Source organism: Engystomops pustulosus, chromosome 9 (genome assembly GCF_040894005.1).
Source record: "Engystomops pustulosus chromosome 9, aEngPut4.maternal, whole genome shotgun sequence".
Lineage (NCBI taxonomy): Eukaryota > Metazoa > Chordata > Amphibia > Anura > Leptodactylidae > Engystomops > Engystomops pustulosus.
This window is the reverse complement of record NC_092419.1, coordinates 16,527,549-16,546,688: the sequence shown is the minus strand read 5'-3', so window position 1 is coordinate 16,546,688 and position 19,140 is coordinate 16,527,549. Positions and strand designations below refer to the sequence as shown.

The window sequence follows — 19,140 nt, the reverse complement described above, 5'->3', positions numbered from 1 at the left end:
CTGTCTCCTGCTATCTTCACCTCCTCCATGTCTCCTGGTACCTGCTCCTCCTCCATGTCTCCTGGTATCTGCTCCTCCTCCATGTCTCCTGGTATCTGCTCCTCCTCCATGTCTCCTGGTATCTGCTCCTCCTCCATGTCTCGTGGTACCTGCTCCTCCTCCATGTTTCCTGGTACCTGCTCCTCCTCCATGTCTCCTGGTGTACTGTCCTGTCTCCTGGTAGCTCCTCCTCCATGTCTCCTGGTATCTGCTCCTCCTCCAGGTCTCCTGGTATCTGCTCCTCCTCCAGGTCTCCTGGTATCTGCTCCTCCTCCAGGTCTCCTGGTGTACTGTCCTGTCTCCTGGTATCTCCTCCATGTCTCAGCCCAGACAGGAGGCCCGGGGTCACTCTGGAGGAGTGGTGGACCTTTAGTTACTAATACCTGATACTTTGTTTCTCAATCGCATAAAATATTAGCGAATCACGGGGAAGTCAGTGGCTGTTATGTAAAATAAAGAGAAGAAGTTGGAGGGAGTGAAGACTTTTACAATCCAGTGCATAAGCCACCATAACGCCGGCCACTAGAGGGCGAATATACAGTCCTGCTACCCTGTGACCTGAGCACTAGAGGGCAGAAGATACTTGCCGGCTATTTCCTGTCACTAATTAGGATTGACGTGCGCGGCGCCATCTTTCCGGAGACCGTCTTAGCCCCTACATCTGGGTCACGATGGGGCCAAACACTCACGTGGCGTCGTTCTCTTCTCCAATTGGTGAATTTCTTTAAGCGAGGAAGAATCCTGAACCTATGAACGTTCTACTGCCGTAGAGAGTAACCTAAGGAGCCAATCAGCGTCCAGGAAAATCAGGGGGCGCGGTTATCGTGGTGGAGGCGGAGCCAGCGGCAGCAATGAAGTAAGTAATTGTTGTTTAGCTATTGAACCCCGAACACTATAAACTATACACCCCCAGTATATATCCCTGTATATAGTGGTATCCACCCCCTGCCCCTGTATATATCCTGTATATAGTGGTATCCACCCCCTGCCCCTTTATATATCCTGTATATATCCTGTATATAGTGGTATACACCCCCTGCCCCTGTATATATCCTGTATATAGTGGTATCCACCCCCTGCCGCTGTATATATCCCTGTATATAGTGGTATCCACCCCCTGCCCCTGTATATATCCCTGTATATAGTGGTATCCACCCCCTGCCCCTGTATATATCCTGTATATAGTGGTATCCACCCCCTGCCCCTTTATATATCCTGTATATATCCTGTATATAGTGGTATACACCCCCTGCCCCTGTATATATCCTGTATATAGTGGTATACACCCCCTGCCCCTGTATATATCCTGTATATAGTGGTATACACCCCCTGCCCCTGTATATATCCTGTATATAGAGGTATACACCCCCTGCCCCTGTATATATCCTGTATATAGTGGTATACACCCCCTGCCCCTGTATATATCCTGTATATAGTGGTATACACCCCCTGCCCCTGTATATATCCTGTATATAGTGGTATACACCCCCTGCCCTTGTATATATGCCTGTATATAGAGGTATACACCCCCTGCCCCTGTATATATCCTGTATATAGAGGTATACACCCCCTGCCCCTGTATATATCCTGTATATAGTGGTATATACCCCCTGCCCCTGTATATATCCTGTATATAGTGGTATACACCCTTTGCCCCTGTACATATCCTGTATATAGTGGTATACACCCCCTGCCCCTGTATATATCCTGTATATAGTGGTATACACCCCCTGCCCCTGTATATATCCTGTATATAGTGGTATCCACCTCCTGCCCCTGTATATAGAGGTATACACCCCCTGCCCCTGTATATAGAGGTATACACCCCTACCCCTGTATATAGAGGTATACACCCCCTGCCCCTGTATATATCCTGTATATAGTGGTATACACTCCCTGCCCCTGTATATATCCTGTATATAGAGGTATACACCCCCTACCCCTGTATATAGTGGTATCCACCCCCTGCCCCTGTATATATCCTGTATATAGTGGTATCCACCCCCTGCCCCCGTATATATCCTGTATATAGTGGTATACACCCCCTGCCCCTGTGTATATCCCTGTATATAGTGGTATACACCCTTTGCCCCTGTAAATATCCTGTATATAGTGGTATACACCCTTTGCCCCTGTATATATCCTGTATATAGTGATATACACCCTTTGCCCCTGTATATATCCTGTATATAGTGGTATACACCCCCTGCCCCTGTATATATCCCTGTATATAGTGATATACACTCCCTGCCCCTGTATATGTCCTGTATATAGAGGTATACACCCCCTACCCCTGTATATAGAGGTATACACCCCCTGCCCCTGCATATATCCTGTATATAGAGGTATACACCCCCTGCCCCTGTATATATCCCTGTACATAGAGATGTACACCCCCTGCCCCTGTATATATCCCTGTATATAGAGATGTACACCCCCTGCCCCTGTATATATCCCTGTATATAGAGGTATACACCCCCTGCCCCTGTATATATCCTGTATATAGAGGTATACACCCCCTGCCCCTGTATATAGAGGTATACACCCCCTGCCCCTGTATATATCCCTGTATATAGAGGTATACACCCCCTGCCCCTGTATATATCCCTGTATATAGAGGTATACACCCCCTGCCCCTGTATATATCCCTGTATTTAGAGGTATACACCCCCTGCCCCTGTATATATCCCTGTATATAGAGATGTACACCCCCTGCCCCTGTATATATCCCTGTATATAGAGATGTACACCCCCTGCCCCAGTAAATATCCCTGTATATAGAGGTATCCACCCCCTGCCCCTGTATATATCCCTGTATATAGAGATGTACACCCCCTGCCCCTGTATATATCCCTGTATATAGAGATGTACACCCCCTGCCCCTGTATATATCCTGTATATAGAGGTATCCACCCCCTGCCCATGTATATATATAGTGGTATATACCCCCTGCCCCTGTATATAGAGGTATTCACCCCCAATATACAGCTCTGTATACCTTTTGCACCCCTACATACAGCTCTGTATATTTCCGGACCCCTATATACAACAATGTATAGCCCCTGCCACCCTGTACACCGCAGTGTATAGCCCCTGCCCCCTATATGCAGCTCTATATCCACCTGCCCTCTCCCCCTGGCTATATATACAGTTCTGTATACCCCCTGCCCCCTGTATATAGCAGTGTATGCCCCCTGCCCCTGGCTATATATACAGCAGTGTATACCCCCTGCCCCCTATATACAGCTCAGTATACCCCCTGCCCCTATATACAGCTCAGTATACCCCTGCCCCTATATACAGCTCAGTATACCCCCTGCCCCCTATATGCAGCTCAGTATACCCCCTGCCCCTATATACAGCTCAGTATACCCCTGCCCCTATATACAGCTCAGTATACCCCCTGCCCCCTATATGCAGCTCAGTATACCCCCTATATACTGCTCAGTATACCCCCTGCCCCCTATATACAGCTGGGTATACTGTAGTGTGCTGTTCTCTTCCAGGCTGAACATTGATGGGTTGCTCGTCTACTTCCCCTATGAGTACATCTATCCGGAGCAGTTCTCCTATATGCTGGAGCTGAAGAGGACGCTGGATGCCAAGGTGCGGGGATCAGTATATAGCGATCACTGTGCATCCGGCATTGGTATTGACGCCATGTCATTGGCTGAGCAGTGATCATGTGACGCAGCACAGTCCTCACTTCTGTGTTTTATTGCAGGGCCATGGAGTATTGGAGATGCCATCGGGAACCGGGAAAACGGTGTCTTTACTTTCCTTGATTGTGGCCTATCAGAGGGTATGTGTGTGCCCCTTACAGTGGGAGTATGATGGGTCCCCTTTCCCCTGTGTGCCCGTACACTGGGTGTATGAGGGGTCCCCTTCCTCCTGTGTGCCCCTTACACTTGGTATATGATGAGTCCTGGACCCCTGTGTGCCCCTTACATTAGGTGTATGAGGGGTCCCCTGCCCACTGTGTGCCCCTTATACTAGGTGTATGACGGGTCTCGGTCCCCTGTGTGCCCCTTGGCACAGGGTGTAGGAAGGGTCCTGGGGCTGTGTGCCCCTTAATCGGTGTATGACGGGTCCCTTTCCCCCTGGGTGCCCCTTACACTAGGTGTATGATGGGTCTCGGCCCCCTGTGTGCTCCCCTTGGCACTGGGTGCAAGATAGGACCTGGCCCCCTGTGTGCCCCTTACCCTCTGTGTATGAGGGGTCCCCTGCCCCCTGTGTGCCACTTACCCTCTGTGTATGGGGGTCCCCTGCCCCCTGTGCACCTTACACTCTGTTTCTCTAGAATTAATCTTGTCATCAGTCTGGCCCTCCGTCCTCATGTGACCGTTCCCCTTTGTCGCTGTTAATCTGTGGAGCTGTGCCCCTTCATCAAACAAGCGAACACAGGTCCCCCTCCTCTCTGGGGTGGGGGGCTTCTTACTGATCCTACTCCTAATTTCTGACATTGTTATCCAGATGTATCCTCTGGAGGTGACCAAACTCATCTACTGCTCACGGACGGTCCCGGAGATCGAGAAGGTGAGACTGCCCCCTGCTGCCAGCTTGTGGGGTATAAGTGAGTGTCCACTCATTACCTCCTCGTTATCTGCAGGTTGTGGAGGAGCTCCGGAAGCTGATAGACTACATTCAGGCCCAGACGGGGGAAAAACTGAACTTCTTGGCTTTGGCTCTGAGCTCCAGACGTAATCTGTGTGTGAACCCTGAGGTGAGTGCCCCCCCTCCCCCCACCTCTCTGCCCCCCTCCCCCCACCTCTCTGCCCCCATCTTGTTTATCTTGCCTCATGCCCGTGTCTCGTGGCTGTAGGTCAGCGCCCTCCGTTTTGGAAAGGAGGTTGATGGGAAATGCCACAGTCTCACGGCTTCCTTTGTGAGGACCCAGAGGCAGCGAGACCCCAGTGTACCCTCATGCCGCTTTTATGAGGTAAGTCAGGGGCTGGATCAGGCCGGGGTTCAGGATGGTGGGATCTGCTGACGTACCTACCTCTGTCTGCAGGAGTTTGATGCTATCGGGCGGGAGACTCTTCTTCCTCCTGGGATTTACAATCTTGATGACCTCAGGACGCTGGGAAGGCAGCGCAGCTGGTGTCCCTACTTCCTGGCCCGCCATGCTGTGAGTACATGTGGTCCTGGAGGCTTGTGTAGCCGCCTCGTGATCCTGCCTCATGTGGTCTCTCTCCCTTCAGTTGTCTCAGTGTAACGTCATTGTGTACAGCTATCATTACCTGCTGGACCCCAAGATCGCTGATCAGGTGTCTCGGGAGCTGGCCAAGAAGTCCATTGTCGTGTTTGATGAGGCTCATAACATTGGTGAGTCAGAGCGCCATCATCTGGTGTATCTTCCTCATATCGACCCTTGTTGACCCTTCCTTTCTACTCTATAGACAATGTCTGCATTGACTCCATGAGCGTCACCATAACGCGCCGCACCCTGGAGCGCTGCCAGAGCAACATAGAAACCCTTGACGGTGCCATCCAGAAGTGAGAATGCGGGCAGATAGGGGCAACTGGGGAGAGGATGATAACAGGAGATGTGAGGGAGGCACGGGGGATAACCGGGAACGGGAAGTAGGCAAGGGAGATAACAGGAGATGCGACAGAGGCACAGGTGATAGTGAAGCACACGAGGGAGGCACGGGTGATAGTGAAGCACATGAGAGGCACAGGTTATAACGATGCACGTGAAGGAGGCACGGGTGATAATGGTGGACAAAAGGGAGGCACAGGAAATAACGGGACACGTGCGGGAGACACAGGTGATAACGGGGAACGTAAGGAAGGCACAGGAGATTACGGGACATGAGGGAGGCACAGGTGATAATGGGGGAAGTGCTGGAGGCACAGGTGATAACAGGGAACGTGAGGGCACATGAGTGTTAACGGGATATGCTGGAGGCACGGATATAAAGTGTAACGGTGAAGACACACGTGGCGTTTTTAGGCCGAAAAAAACGCATGCGTTTTTCTCCGTTTTGAATTAAGATAATTGGTCAAACCTGTCAAAAACGCATGCGTTTTTTTACAATCTGAAAACACAGTAACTAAAAACGCCACGTGTGTCTTCACCCTAAGGCCCCTTCTCCACTGGCGTTTTTCACGCGCGAGTTCTGCGCGTGCATTTGACGCTCAGAACTCGCATTGCACTCTGTCCCATTGTATTCAATGGGTCTTTCTCCATTTGCGTTGTTTTGCACGCGCGTGCTTGCGTTCGTTTGCACGCGCGTCAAAATCGCAGCATGCTCTATTTTTGCGATTCACGCGCATTTTTCACGCACCATTCAAGTCTATGGGGACGTATCAAAAACGCATTGCACTCGTAAACATTGCAAGTGCAATGCGAGTGCAATGCGTTTTAAACGTAAGGGTTGCTAGGTGACCAGTATAACAGTATTTCCCCTGCTCGCGAACGATCATTTAATTAAAAAAACACAATGAAGAACAGTGAAGAATAGAATAAAAACAGTGAACACAGTGAACACAGTGACCAGAGGATCATTTAAGATAAAAACACAGTGCAGAACACAGTGCAGAATAGATGACAGATGTTCGGCACATCTGCTTACTTGTCGGGAGATACGCGCGGAGCGGTGCGAACAAAATAGCATGTGAAGAACAATATATATGTGTGAAGAAGACATTGCAGATGTATGGAAACATCTGCAATGTGTTCTTTACACACATATATATTGTTCTTCACATGCTATTTTGTTCGCACCGCTCCGCGCGTATCTCCCGACAAGTAAGCAGATGTGCCGAACATCTGTCATCTATTCTGCACTGTGTTCTGCACTGTGTTTTTATCTTAAATGATCCTCTGGTCACTGTGTTCACTGTTTTTATTCTATTCTTCACTGTTCTTCACATCTGCTAACTTGTCGGGAGATAATATACGCGCGGAACAGTGAAGAATAGATCGCAGATGTTTGCAACTTATCAGAAGACATTATTTTTCAATTAAATAAAACATTTTATTCCCGAACCTTGTTCCCTTTGAAAAAGTCCCATTGACTTAAAAAAACGCGCGTGAAAAACGCACCGAAAACGCAAAAAAACGCGAACAAAAATGCAACAAAAACGCAGCAAAAACGTCAGTTTTTCACGCATTGCACCCGCACGTGAAACGCAACGCTAGTGTGCAAGAGGCCTAAGGGTGAAAGGTCTGGTATAAAAGGAATGGAAGGGATTGGGCTAATGCTGTGGGGTCTATATAAATTTCTTCTCCATAGGATTAAGGAAAGTGATGAGCAGAAACTAAAACAGGAATATTCTCGCCTGGTGGAGGGGCTGCGTGAGGCCACCGTGGCCCGTGAAACTGATGTTTATCTTGCGAACCCTGTGTTACCCGATGAGATCCTGCAAGGTAAGTGGGAGGGATGGTTCATGAATGTAATGGCGAGTATCTATGTGAGCTGTGACATCAGGTGGAGTCTCGTAGTCCCTGGGTCACCTCCGGTCCTATTTTCTGACAGAGGCCGTCCCCGGCTGTATACGCAACGCTCTGCACTTCCTGGGCTTCCTGCGGCGTTTAGTGGGCTACATTAAGTCTCGCTTGCGTTCAGGACATGTGACCCAGGAGGGTCCAGCCGCTTTTTTGCGTGACCTTTTCGAGAAAGTCTGCATTGAACGGAAGCCAATGAGGTAAGAACCAGTTTATACATAACATTACATTTCCATAGCCCTTGCCCCCAGTGGCTGCCTATGGTCAGCACCTCCTCTCCTATGCTCCTCCTGAACATGACAGTCATCCCAAACTGTTGCCCTCTACCCCTGTATATGTGGGCTGACCGTGACCTTCTCTCCTGCTTTTTGTTTTCCCCTTTTATCCCCATATAACATCAGAATCGATATGACCTCCCCCTTGACCCATTTAACACCGGGCTGAAAATGAATCCCTCCCCTGAAGATGAACTGGGGAACTTGCCTGACCCTATAGCACCGTTTCGGCTGGACATGACCTTTCTCGCCTACTCCTATAATCTGTATAACCTTTTCCCATGGCCCTTTGTTCTGCCCGCATCCTCCACCATATTTCCGGCCCTAACACTGCTGCTTATCCTGTAGGTTTTGTGCAGAGCGGCTGCGCTCTCTGACGCGGACACTGGAGATCGCAGACATCACAGATCTGTCACCCCTCATCCTCATTACCAATTTTGCTACACTCGTTAGCACTTACACTAAAGGTGAGAGACTATCCCCCCCCATCCCTGAGACATGCCTCTCTGTGCCCCTCACACTTTCCCTCTCTCCCTCAGGTTTCATGATCATCATTGAGCCGTTTGAAGACCGGACTCCAACCATTAGTAACCCTGTGTTACACTTCAGGTGACCCCCGAGGGAAGGGGTTAGGACCCGTGGATAGTGTGGATCTACAGGAACTTGCACTGTAGTCCTGAGCTTGGCCAGGGGGAGCTGTTTGTTCATGCGCAGGATCCTAGGCCATGAGGGTTGTTGGTTGTTGTAAAGGTTGTGTGTGGGGAGAGGGTTGAGGTTGGTTTTGAGCTCTTTGTTGAGTACCAGATGCTCCGGTTCTGAGGGCCCAATACCCTTGACAGGCAGGTGATGGTCCATTCTTCTCACACGTTGCCCTTCTCGTTTGCAGCTGCCTGGACGCATCACTCGCCATTAAGCCAGTGTTCCAGCGGTTTCAGTCTGTCGTTATCACATCGGGGGTAGGAGACGCTCTTGTTCTTGTTCTTCACGGCACCCTCCATAGACATAATAACCTCTAGCCCCTGTCTCCCACAGACACTCTCCCCGCTGGACATCTACCCCAAAATCTTGGACTTCCGACCAGTAACAATGGCGACGTTCACTATGACACTGGCCCGGGTCTGTTTGTGTCCGATGGTAAGAGGTGCTCATGATGTGATGGGGGCGTCTTAGCTAAAAAACATGGCAGCCATGGCCCATAGTCAATGTGTCTGACTTTTGCAGGTTATCGCTAGAGGAAACGACCAGGTAGCAATGAGCTCCAAGTTTGAGACCAGAGAAGATCTGGGTAAGTGATTGTGTCCTGTGTGTGCTGTCATTTTCCCCTTTATGGTCTGACTGACCTCTGAACCCCCAGCTGTGATGCGGAACTATGGGAACCTTCTCTTGGAGATGTCTGCCATTGTCCCTGATGGGATAGTGGGCTTTTTCACCAGTTACCAGTATATGGAGAATATTGTGGCTTCATGGTATGAACAGGTAGGTACTTCTCCATGTGCTGTTCCACCATCAGTCAGGGGCTCCGGAGCCATTATCTCCTCCATCTTCCCACCAGGGAATTCTGGAGAACATCCAGAGGAACAAACTGATCTTCATAGAGACTCAGGATGGGGCGGAGACGAGTGTGGCCCTGGAGAAGTATCGGGAGGTGAGAATGGGGAAAGTCCTGGGACATGGGCTTAAAGGGAACCTGTCATCTGGAGCCCTCTTTCTGGCTCCCCCATGTCCCCTTAGATAAGTGTACACCCCGCCAAAGAGTTTTTAAAGTACAACTGGACTTTCACCCCCCAAAAAAGGATAAGTTAGATAAAAGTTGACCTTTCTGTATGCAGAGCTGTGTCCCTAGTCCCCTGGTAGTGGCCAGTGAGGGGGTAGACATGTATGATGTCCTCAGGGGGGAAGCGATTGGGGGGGGGGGAGGGAGAGACCCAGTTTTACTAGAAAAACTCTTAGGCAATGTGTACACTATTCTCTATGGGGACATGTGGGAGGCAGAAAAAATGTTTCCTGATGACAGGTTCCCTTTACCCTTGTGCCATCATTTCAGGCCTGTGACAATGGACGAGGCGCCATCTTACTTTCTGTTGCTCGGGGAAAAGTGTCTGAAGGGATTGACTTTGGTGAGTAATGGCCCTGGTGGTCCCGTGATGGTGCCTCAGTGTGATGTCCTAGTGACCGCTTATCTGCTCCTCTCCCACAGTCCATCACTATGGCCGAGCGGTGATCATGTTCGGGGTCCCCTACGTCTACACCCAGAGCCGTATCCTGAAGGTTGGTCCCTGGTGCCCAGGCTGATCTCCTCTGGCGTTTGTGGCATCTTCTCAGTTTTTGCCTCCCTCCCGCCAGGCTCGCCTCCAGTTCCTGCGCGATCAGTTCCACCTGCGGGAGAACGACTTCCTGACATTTGATGCCATGAGACACGCGGCACAGTGTGTGGGCCGAGCCATCCGCGGGAAGACTGACTACGGCATCATGGTGTTTGCCGATAAGGTAATGTGATCCCCCCCATGTACAGCGTCATCATAGGGGCAGCTGAAGACCCCCAGAGTTTATAATGTCTTAAGGTGGGAAAAAAATGGTAACACTTGTGTCTGCTGACAAGCAGAGCTCCGCCCATGTGTACATGTTATGGGGCTGCTGACAGGCAGAGCTCCGCCCATGTGTACATGTTATGGGGCTGCTGACAGGCAGAGCTCCGCCCATGTGTACATGTTATGGGGCTGCTGACAGGCAGAGCTCCGCCCATGTGTACATGTTATGGGGCTGCTGACAGGCAGAGCTCCGCCCGTGTGTACATGTTATGGGGCTGCTGACAGGCAGAGCTCCGCCCGTGTGTACATGTTATGGGGCTGCTGACAGGCAGAGCTCCGCCCATGTGTACATGTTATGGGGCTGCTGACAGGCAGAGCTCCGCCCGTGTGTACATGTTATGGGGCTGCTGACAGGCAGAGCTCCGCCCATGTGTACATGTTATGGGGCTGCTGACAGGCAGAGCTCCACCCATGTGTACATGTTATGGGGCTGCTGACAGGCAGAGCTCCACCCATGTGTACATGTTATGGGGCTGCTGACAGGCAGAGCTCCACCCATGTGTACATGTTATGGGGCTGCTGACAGGCAGAGCTCCACCCATGTGTACATGTTATGGGGCTGAGAGGCAGAGTTCCGCCTGTGTGTACATGTTATGGGGCTGCTGAGAGGCAGAGCTCCGCCTGTGTGTACATGTTATGGGGCTGCTGAGAGGCAGAGTTCCGCCTGTGTGTACATGTTATGGGGCTGCTGACAGGCAAAGCTCCGCCCGTGTGTACATGTTATGGGGCTGTTGACTGGAAGAGCTCCGCCCGTGTGTACATGTTATGGGGCTGCTGACAGGCAGAGCTCCACCCATGTGTACATGTTATGGGGCTGCTGACAAGCAGAGCTCCACCCATGTGTACATGTTATGGGGCTGCTGACAGGGCTCTGAACATATGATCACTTGAGTCTGTTCTATAGAGATATGCACGCTCGGACAAGAGGGGAAAGTTGCCGTTATGGATCCAGGAACATCTTACAGACGCCAACCTGAACCTGACCTTAGATGAGTGTGTCCACCTCTCCCGCCACTTCCTCAGACAAATGGCGCAACCATTCCGCAGGGTGAGTAGAAATCAGGACTCTCAATTACCTCCCACAATCCTCTCTGCTAGGACCAGCTTAATAATGTCTGCTCGTGTTCTCTGTCTCTTGTAGCTGGACTGTCTCTCTGCTCATGTTCTCTGTCTCTTGTATCTGGACTTTCTCTCTGTTCATGTTCTCTGTCTCTTGTAGCTGGACTGTCTCTCTGCTCATGTTCTCTGTCTCTTGGAGCTGGACTTGTCTCTCTGCTCATGTTCTCTGTCTCTTGGAGCTGGACTGTCTCTCTGCTCATGTTCTCTGTCTCTTGGAGCTGGACTGTCTCTCTGCTCATGTTCTCTGTCTCTTGTAGCTGGACTTTCTCTCTGCTCATGTTTTCTGTCTCTTGTAGCTGGACTGTCTCTCTGCTCATGTTCCCGGTCTCTTGTAGCTGGACTTGTCTCTCTGCTCATGTTCTCTGTCTCTTGTAGCTGGACTTGTCTCTCTGCTCATGTTCTCTGTCTCTTGGAGCTGGACTTTCTCTCTGCTCATGTTCTCTGTCTCTTGGAGCTGGACTTTCTCTCTGCTCATGTTCTCTGTCTCTTGTATCTGGACTTTCTCTCTGCTCATGTTCTCTGTCTCTTGTTGCTGGACTTTCTCTCTGTTCATGTTCTCTGTCTCTTGTAGCTGGACTTTCTCTCTGCTCATGTTTTCTGTCTCTTGTAGCTGGACTGTCTCTCTGCTCATGTTCTCTGTCTCTTGTTGCTGGACTTTCTCTCTGCTCATGTTCTCTGTCTCTTGTATCTGGACTTTCTCTCTGCTCATGTTCTCTGTCTCTTGTATCTGGACTTTCTCTCTGCTCATGCTCTCTGTCTCTTGTAGCTGGACTTTCTCTATGCTCATGTTCCCTGTCTCTTGTTGCTGGACTTTCTCTCTGTTCATGTTCTCTGTCTCTTGTAGCTGGACTTTCTCTGTGCTCATGTTCTCTGTCTCTTGTAGCTGGACTTTCTCTGTGCTCATGTTCTCTGTCTCTTGTAGCTGGACTTTCTCTCTGCTCATGTTCTCTGTCTCTTGTAGCAGGACTGTCTCACTGCTCATGTTCTCTGTCTCTTGTAGCTGGACTTTCTCTATGCTCATGTTCTCTCTTTTGAAGCTGGACTGTCTCTGCTCATGTTCTCTCTCTTCTAGGAGGACCAGCTTGGTTTGTCTCTCTTGACACTTGAGCAGCTGCAGTCTGAGGAGATGCTGCAGAAGATACAGGAGATCGCTCATCAAGTGTGACATGTCAGATGGTTTGGGTGTAGCAGACATCGGGGCGGCCCGGTGAGCTCTGAGGTGTTCCTCCAGGCCTGACTTGTGTCCAGGATGTGCACCTGGGGACCTCTGTAGCTGTGGACGCTGTATGTGCTTCTTTATACTGAATAAATGCTTCCATGTGTCTTCTGTGTCACCGGAGCGATTAGTCCAGTGATTCTTCCACCCAATGTGGTATGGACCCTGCCTCTGCCTATTTGATGAAAGTGATGAAGAAGGTACCTGGGGACAGTCGGCACAGGCACAGTGGGTGAAATTTTTAGTCTAAAGGTTATTGGCTGAAAACAAACCTATTAGGTTAATCAGAGAACAATGGTGGGATGGGTAAAGGGAAAAGTTGGAATCCTGTTTTTGACAATGTACCATGTTCCCTCTTATTTGATTACCATCCTGATTGCAAGAAGTGTTAAAGATCCTGTGACTACTGTGGCCACTCACTACTGTCATCAGATGCAGCTTCCTCCTCTCCTCCTGCTCAAATACAGCAGCAGCAGTTCCCTCCTCTCCTCTCACATACAGCAGCAGCAGCTCCCTCCTCTCCTCTCACATACAGCAGCAGCTCCCTCCTCCCCTCTCACATACAGCAGCAGCAGCTCCCTCCTCTCACATACAGCAGCAGCAGCTCCCTCCTCCCCTCTCACATACAGCAGCAGCTCCCTCCTCTCCTCTCACATACAGCAGCAGCAGCTCCCTCCTCTCACATACAGCAGCAGCAGCTCCCTCCTCCCCTCTCACATGCTGCAGCAGCCCCCTCCTCCCCTCTCACATACAGCAGCAGAAGCTCCCTCCTCCCCTCTCACATACAGCAGCAGCAGCTCCCTCCTCTCCTCTCACATACAGCAGCAGCTCCCTCCTCTCCTCTCACATACAGCAGCAGCAGCTCCCTCCTCCCCTCTCACATACAGCAGCAGCAGCTCCCTCCTCCCCTCTCACATACAGCAGCAGCAGCTCCCTCCTCCCCTCTCACATACAGCAGCAGCAGCTCCCTCCTCCCCTCTCACATGCTGCAGCAGCCCCCTCCTCCCCTCTCACATACAGCAGCAGCAGCTCCCTCCTCCCCTCTCACATACAGCAGCAGCTCCCTCCTCCCCTCTCACATACAGCAGCAGCAGCTCCCTCCTCCCCTCTCACATACAGCAGCAGCAGCTCCCTCCTCCCCTCTCACATACAGCAGCAGCAGCTCCCTCCTCCCCTCTCACATGCTGCAGCAGCTCCCTCCTCCCCTCTCACATACAGGAGCAGCTCCCTCCTCCCCTCTCACATACAGGAGCAGCTCCCTCCTCTCCTCTTACTCAAATACAGCAGCAGCTCCCTCCTCTTCTCTTGCTCAAATACAGCAGCAGCTCCCTCCTCTCATATTTAGCAGCAGCTTCCCCCCACATACGGCTGGCTTTTCTGTCGGCTACAGGCGCTACAGTAGAGATGGGCTGCACCTCAATGGGGAGGGTGCAGCTGTTTTGGGGGAAAAATGGCTAGAAGGTTGGAGGATCTGGGGTGAGGGCAAGAAGACAGTGCAGATAGGGAACTGGGAAGAGTCATTGTAAATGGGGGAGTCCGGGAATAAGAACCAAAGGAATAGGGAAAACCATATAAAGTGTATGTACACAAATGCCAGAAGCCTCACAAACACAACAGACGAACGGGAAGTCTTAATGTTGGAGGCAAATATGATATAGTGGGAATCAGCGAGACCTGGCTGGACAGTCGCTATGACTGGGCTGTTACTATAGATGGTTATAGTCTTTTTAGAAATGATCGTATAAAAAGGGGGAGGGAATTGTTTGACATTGGTGATGCAAATGAAAATTTAGAGATAAGGGGAAGGAAAAAAAAAAATAAAATTGTTATAAGGCTCCAAATATAATGGAGGCAGCAGAGGAAATGTTGATAAGTCTCATAGCACAGGGAAGGACTAATCATGGGGGACATCAATTACCCCAATATTGACTGTGGGGCAGAAACCTACAGGTCCTTCAAAGGTAGCAGACAATTACCTATTACTAATGGTCCTGGAGCAAACAAAGGGGGGTGGGGGGGCTTATCCTAACCAAAAGACCTGACGGTATCAGAATTTCATGTTGAGGGGAACCTGGGTAATGGTGACCACAATATCATTGATTTTGTATTACGCTTTACTAAGGGCGTTATTGGAAGGGCAACTAAGGGACAATGTTCTCAAAAACAAAAGCACCCAAAACAAATTGGATATTTTGACAAACATTCTAACAAAAGGCCTGTAAAGACAAACCATATGGGAAAAAGCATAAGAGAAATAAGAAAAAGTCAATGTGGTAACTAGTCTTGTAAGGAGAGAAATAAGCGAAAAAGATAAGGCGCTTAAGGTGCTAAAATACGAAGGTAGCGATGAGGCATTACAGGATTACAGAGAGAAAATCTGCAAAAAGCAGATAAAGGCCACAGAAAATAGAGACTAAGAGAAATATTGCCAGGGAGAGCAAAGGTTCCTTTGAGGAATAACATGGGGTCATGGTGGAGGGGGATAAGAAAAGGGCCAAACTACTGAATGTCGCCTTCTCGACAGTGTTTACCCAGGAAAATCCCCTGGTGGAAGACACAACGAGGAATAATGTAAATTCTATTTGGGATGTCAAAAGTTTAACCCAGGAAGAAGTACGGCGCCGCCTCGCAACCACTAAGATAGATAAATCACTGAGGCCAGATGGCATACACCCCCGGGGTTGATGTTAACAGTGAAGGCCACAGGGGTAAGTGTTAGGCCCCCTTTTTTAATATTTCTATTAATGACCTTTTAGTGGGTTTACACTGTCAAGTTTCAATATTTGCAGATGATACTAAGCTGTGTAAAGTAATAAATACTGAGGTCGATAGTTTAGCATTACAGAGGGATTTTTGGAAGCTTGAGGAGTGGGAAGAGAAATGTTTCATGAGGTTTAATGTAGATAAATGTAAAGTTATGCACTTAGGCCATGGAAACAAAAAGTACAAGCTGAAAAGGACTTGGGGGTATTGGTGGATGGTGAACTTAATTTTAGTGACCAGAGCCAGGCGGCTGCTGCTAAAGCGAATAAAATCATGGGATGTATCAAGAGAGGAATAGATTCTCATGATAAAGACATAGGGGGTCATTTACTAAGGGCCCGATTTGCGTTTTCCTGACGTGTTACCCGAATATTTCCGATTTTCCCTGAATTGCCCCGGGATTTTGGCGCACGCGATCGGATTGTGGTGCATCGGTGCTGGCATGCATGCGACGGAAATCGGGGGGCGTGGCTGAACGAAAACCCGACGGATTCGGGAAAACTGCCGCATTTAAAAAGAAAAAAAAGTGTCGCGGGACTCGCGCTTACCTTCACCAGGTATAGGCCGGTGAACTTCAGTGCATTCCGGGGAACTTCAGCGCAGCAGCGCCACCTGGTGGACGTTGGAGGAACTACCTTAATGAATCCCGGCCGGACCCGAATCCACCGCAGAGAACGTGCTGCTGGATCGGGTAGGTAAATCTGCCCTTATACAAATCCTTGGTCAGACCACACATGGAATATTGTGGACATTTTTGGGCACCAGTGTATAAAAAGGACATAGTAGAACTAGAACGGATGCAGAGGAGAGCAACCAGGATGATTAGGGGAATGGGGGGACTAGAATACAATGACAGATGCTAAACTTCTACAATCACCGTAAACAAGGAGCATCCTCTACACCTAGAGCAGAGGCAGTTCTACCATCTCCATAGACAGATGGTATCCATGTTATGGGGAAAAAACATCAATTCTTAAAGGTTGGAGTTGATGGACTTGCGTCTTTTGCCAGCCTTATATACTATGGCACTTGGTACCCCTGCTCTGTTGCTGTACCGGGGGCGGAGGGGGTCACACAGCTGCGGTGGGTATAGTCAGATGCCCCCTCTTGTCAGGTGCTATGTACTATGATGATTTCCCTCTATGTACTATATGTGTAGTGCTCTAGGGGTCACACTGCTGGGGTGGGTAGAGCCTTATGACCCCCGGTGTCAGGTGCTTTGTACTATGATGATTGCCTCCATATATATAGTGTATGTGTAGTGTTCTGGGGGTCACACTGCTGCGGTGGGTAGAGCCTGATGACCCCTGGTGTCAGGTGCTATGTACTATGATGATTGCCCTCCATATATACACTCACCGGCCACTTTATTAGGTACACCATGCTAGTAACGGGTTGGACCCCCTTTTGCCTTCAGAACTGCCTCAATTCTTCGTGGCATAGATTCAACAAGGTGCTGGAAGCTCCTCAGAGATTTTGCTCCATACTGACATGATGGCATCACACAGTTGCCGCAGATTTGTCGGCTGCACATCCATGATGCGAATCTCCCGTTCCACCACATCCCAAAGATGCTCTATTGGATTGAGATCTGGTGACTGTGGAGGCCATTTGTGTCCAGTGACCTCATTGTCATGTTCAAGAAACCAGTCTGAGATGATTCCAGCTTTATGACATGGCGCATTATCCTGCTGAAAGTAGCCATCAGATGTTACAGGGTACATTGTGCTCATAAAGGGATGGACATGGTCAGCAACAATACTCAGGTAGGCCGTGGCGTTGTACCAAGGGGCCCAAAGACACCATGACACCACCACCACCAGCCTGAACCGCTGATACAAGGCAGGATGGATCCATGCTTTCATGTTGTTGACGCCAAATTCTGACCCTACCATCCGAATGTCGCAGCAGAAATCGAGACTCATCAGACCAGACAACGTTTTTCCAATCTTCTACTGTCCAATTTCGATGAGCTTGTGCAAATTGTAGCCTCAGTTTCCTGTTCTTAGCTGAAAGGAGTGGCACCCGGTGTGGTCTTCTGCTGCTGTAGCCCATCTGCCTCAAAGTGCGACGTACTGTGCGTTCAGAGATGCTCTTCTGCCTACCTTGGTTGTAATGGGTGGCGATTTGAGTCACTGTTGCCTTTCTATCAGCTCGAACCAGTCTGCCCATTCTCCTCTGACCTCTGGCATCAACAAGGCATTTCCGCCCACAGAACTGCCGCTCACTGGATGTTTTTTCTTTTTCGGACCATTCTCTGTAAACCCTAGAGATGGTTGTGCGTGAAAATCCCAGTAGATCAGCAGTTTCTGAAATACTCAGACCAGCCCTTCTGGCACCAACAACCATGCCACGTTCAAAGGCCTCAAATCACCTTTCTTCCCCATACTGATGCTCGGTTTGAACTGCAGGAGATTGTCTTGACCATGTCTACATGCCTAAATGCACTGAGTAGCCGCCATGTGATTGGCTGATTAGAAATTAAGTGTTAACGAGCAGTTGTGTATATATAGTGTATGTGTAGTGTTCTGGGGGTCACACCGTTGCGGTGGGTAGATCCTGATGACCCCCGGTGTCAGGTGCTATGTACTATGATGATTGCCCTCTATATATATATATATATATATATAGTGTTCTGGGGGACACACCGTTGCGGTGGGTAGAGCCGGATACCACCCCTTGAGCTGTGTACTATGATGTCTTGTTATATAATTCATAGTGTCGTGTTCTTATGCTCATGATTTGCGGAGTGACTGACACGTATTGCTGTATATTCTGTAGCTCGATGATCTTGAAAGCTTTCCTCCCCTGGGTGGGGGTGGGGGTCATATTGTGTTGGCACCCAGCGACACTCAATACTTGGCAGAGTCAGGAGTCTATATTAAGCCTGAGCAGACAGATACAGATTGCTTACAGAACACTTAGCCTAGAGCTTGTGTACAACTCACTGCCCCCCGATATGTGTCCCCCCAAAACCATCTACTTACAGCCTCCACCATGTGCACCGATAGACAGGAATAGCCAAAAATTCTGGGGCCTTGACTATGCAGCTCCCGCTCCTTGTGACATGAGTTGTAAGACCTGTCATGTAATACCCACTATCTCCCACTTTATAATTTACGAGCCGAGGAGAAGCTAAGAAAGTCATTACAGGAGGGGGGTGAGGGTGTCCTGCAAGATGAGAGACTACATGGCAGCACAATGCCAGCCAGCTGCTTCCAAAGCACACGGGATAGTGCTGTGTATTATTAGCGGCCAGGGTGACCCCTCAAATGGACTATACCCCGCAGTCCTGGAGGTTATAAGGAATTATCCACCAGATAACTTGTGTAAGGATGGGCTCCACACATTAGGGAGATCTGAGCGCCCCTTCTTCTGGAGATGGGATGACCAGGCTTCATACTGCAATGAGGATGTGGAGGAGAGGACAGGAATGTATTCTCCTGTGCCCAAAGCATCAACATGTGGACAAGATGAGGAGCGCTTAGATTTATCATCTCCACTTAATCCCATTATCAATGGGACAGACTGATTTGGCAAGATCTGTGCCGCGCTGTATAAATAAATAAATTATCTCACAATCTTTTATTGTTTCAAAGTAAATAAAGTTTGTAAAATAACTCCCTTGAGCAACATCAAATTAACAAAAAGTTTTGCTCCAATACCTAAGTGAGATTTTTCTTCAAC

The 19,140-nt window shown here is 49.5% G+C and overlaps 1 protein-coding gene across 1 annotated transcript; it reads left to right on the top strand.

The window, feature by feature from the left end:
- Nucleotides 1-754: 754 nt before the first annotated feature.
- ERCC2 (ERCC excision repair 2, TFIIH core complex helicase subunit) lies at nucleotides 755-12,806 on the top strand. The gene is made up of 23 exons (XM_072123758.1): nucleotides 755-895; nucleotides 3,546-3,645; nucleotides 3,764-3,841; nucleotides 4,513-4,575; nucleotides 4,649-4,762; nucleotides 4,862-4,978; nucleotides 5,051-5,167; nucleotides 5,241-5,364; nucleotides 5,439-5,535; nucleotides 7,281-7,414; nucleotides 7,524-7,692; nucleotides 8,116-8,234; nucleotides 8,307-8,376; nucleotides 8,654-8,723; nucleotides 8,800-8,901; nucleotides 8,989-9,052; nucleotides 9,122-9,243; nucleotides 9,320-9,412; nucleotides 9,812-9,884; nucleotides 9,965-10,035; nucleotides 10,111-10,254; nucleotides 11,260-11,403; nucleotides 12,547-12,806. Exons 1-23 carry the CDS (start codon nucleotides 891-893, stop codon nucleotides 12,637-12,639), a joined length of 2,283 nt encoding a protein of 760 aa, XP_071979859.1. The 5' UTR covers nucleotides 755-890; the 3' UTR covers nucleotides 12,640-12,806.
- The last annotated feature ends 6,334 nt before the right edge of the window (nucleotides 12,807-19,140 follow it).

Coding starts and splice junctions, on each gene's coding strand:
- ERCC2 (XM_072123758.1), top strand. Junction 7,415..7,523: donor ACCCGATGAGATCCTGCAAG/GTAAGTGGGAGG, acceptor ATTTTCTGACAG/AGGCCGTCCCCGGCTGTATA. Junction 7,693..8,115: donor ATTGAACGGAAGCCAATGAG/GTAAGAACCAGT, acceptor CTTATCCTGTAG/GTTTTGTGCAGAGCGGCTGC.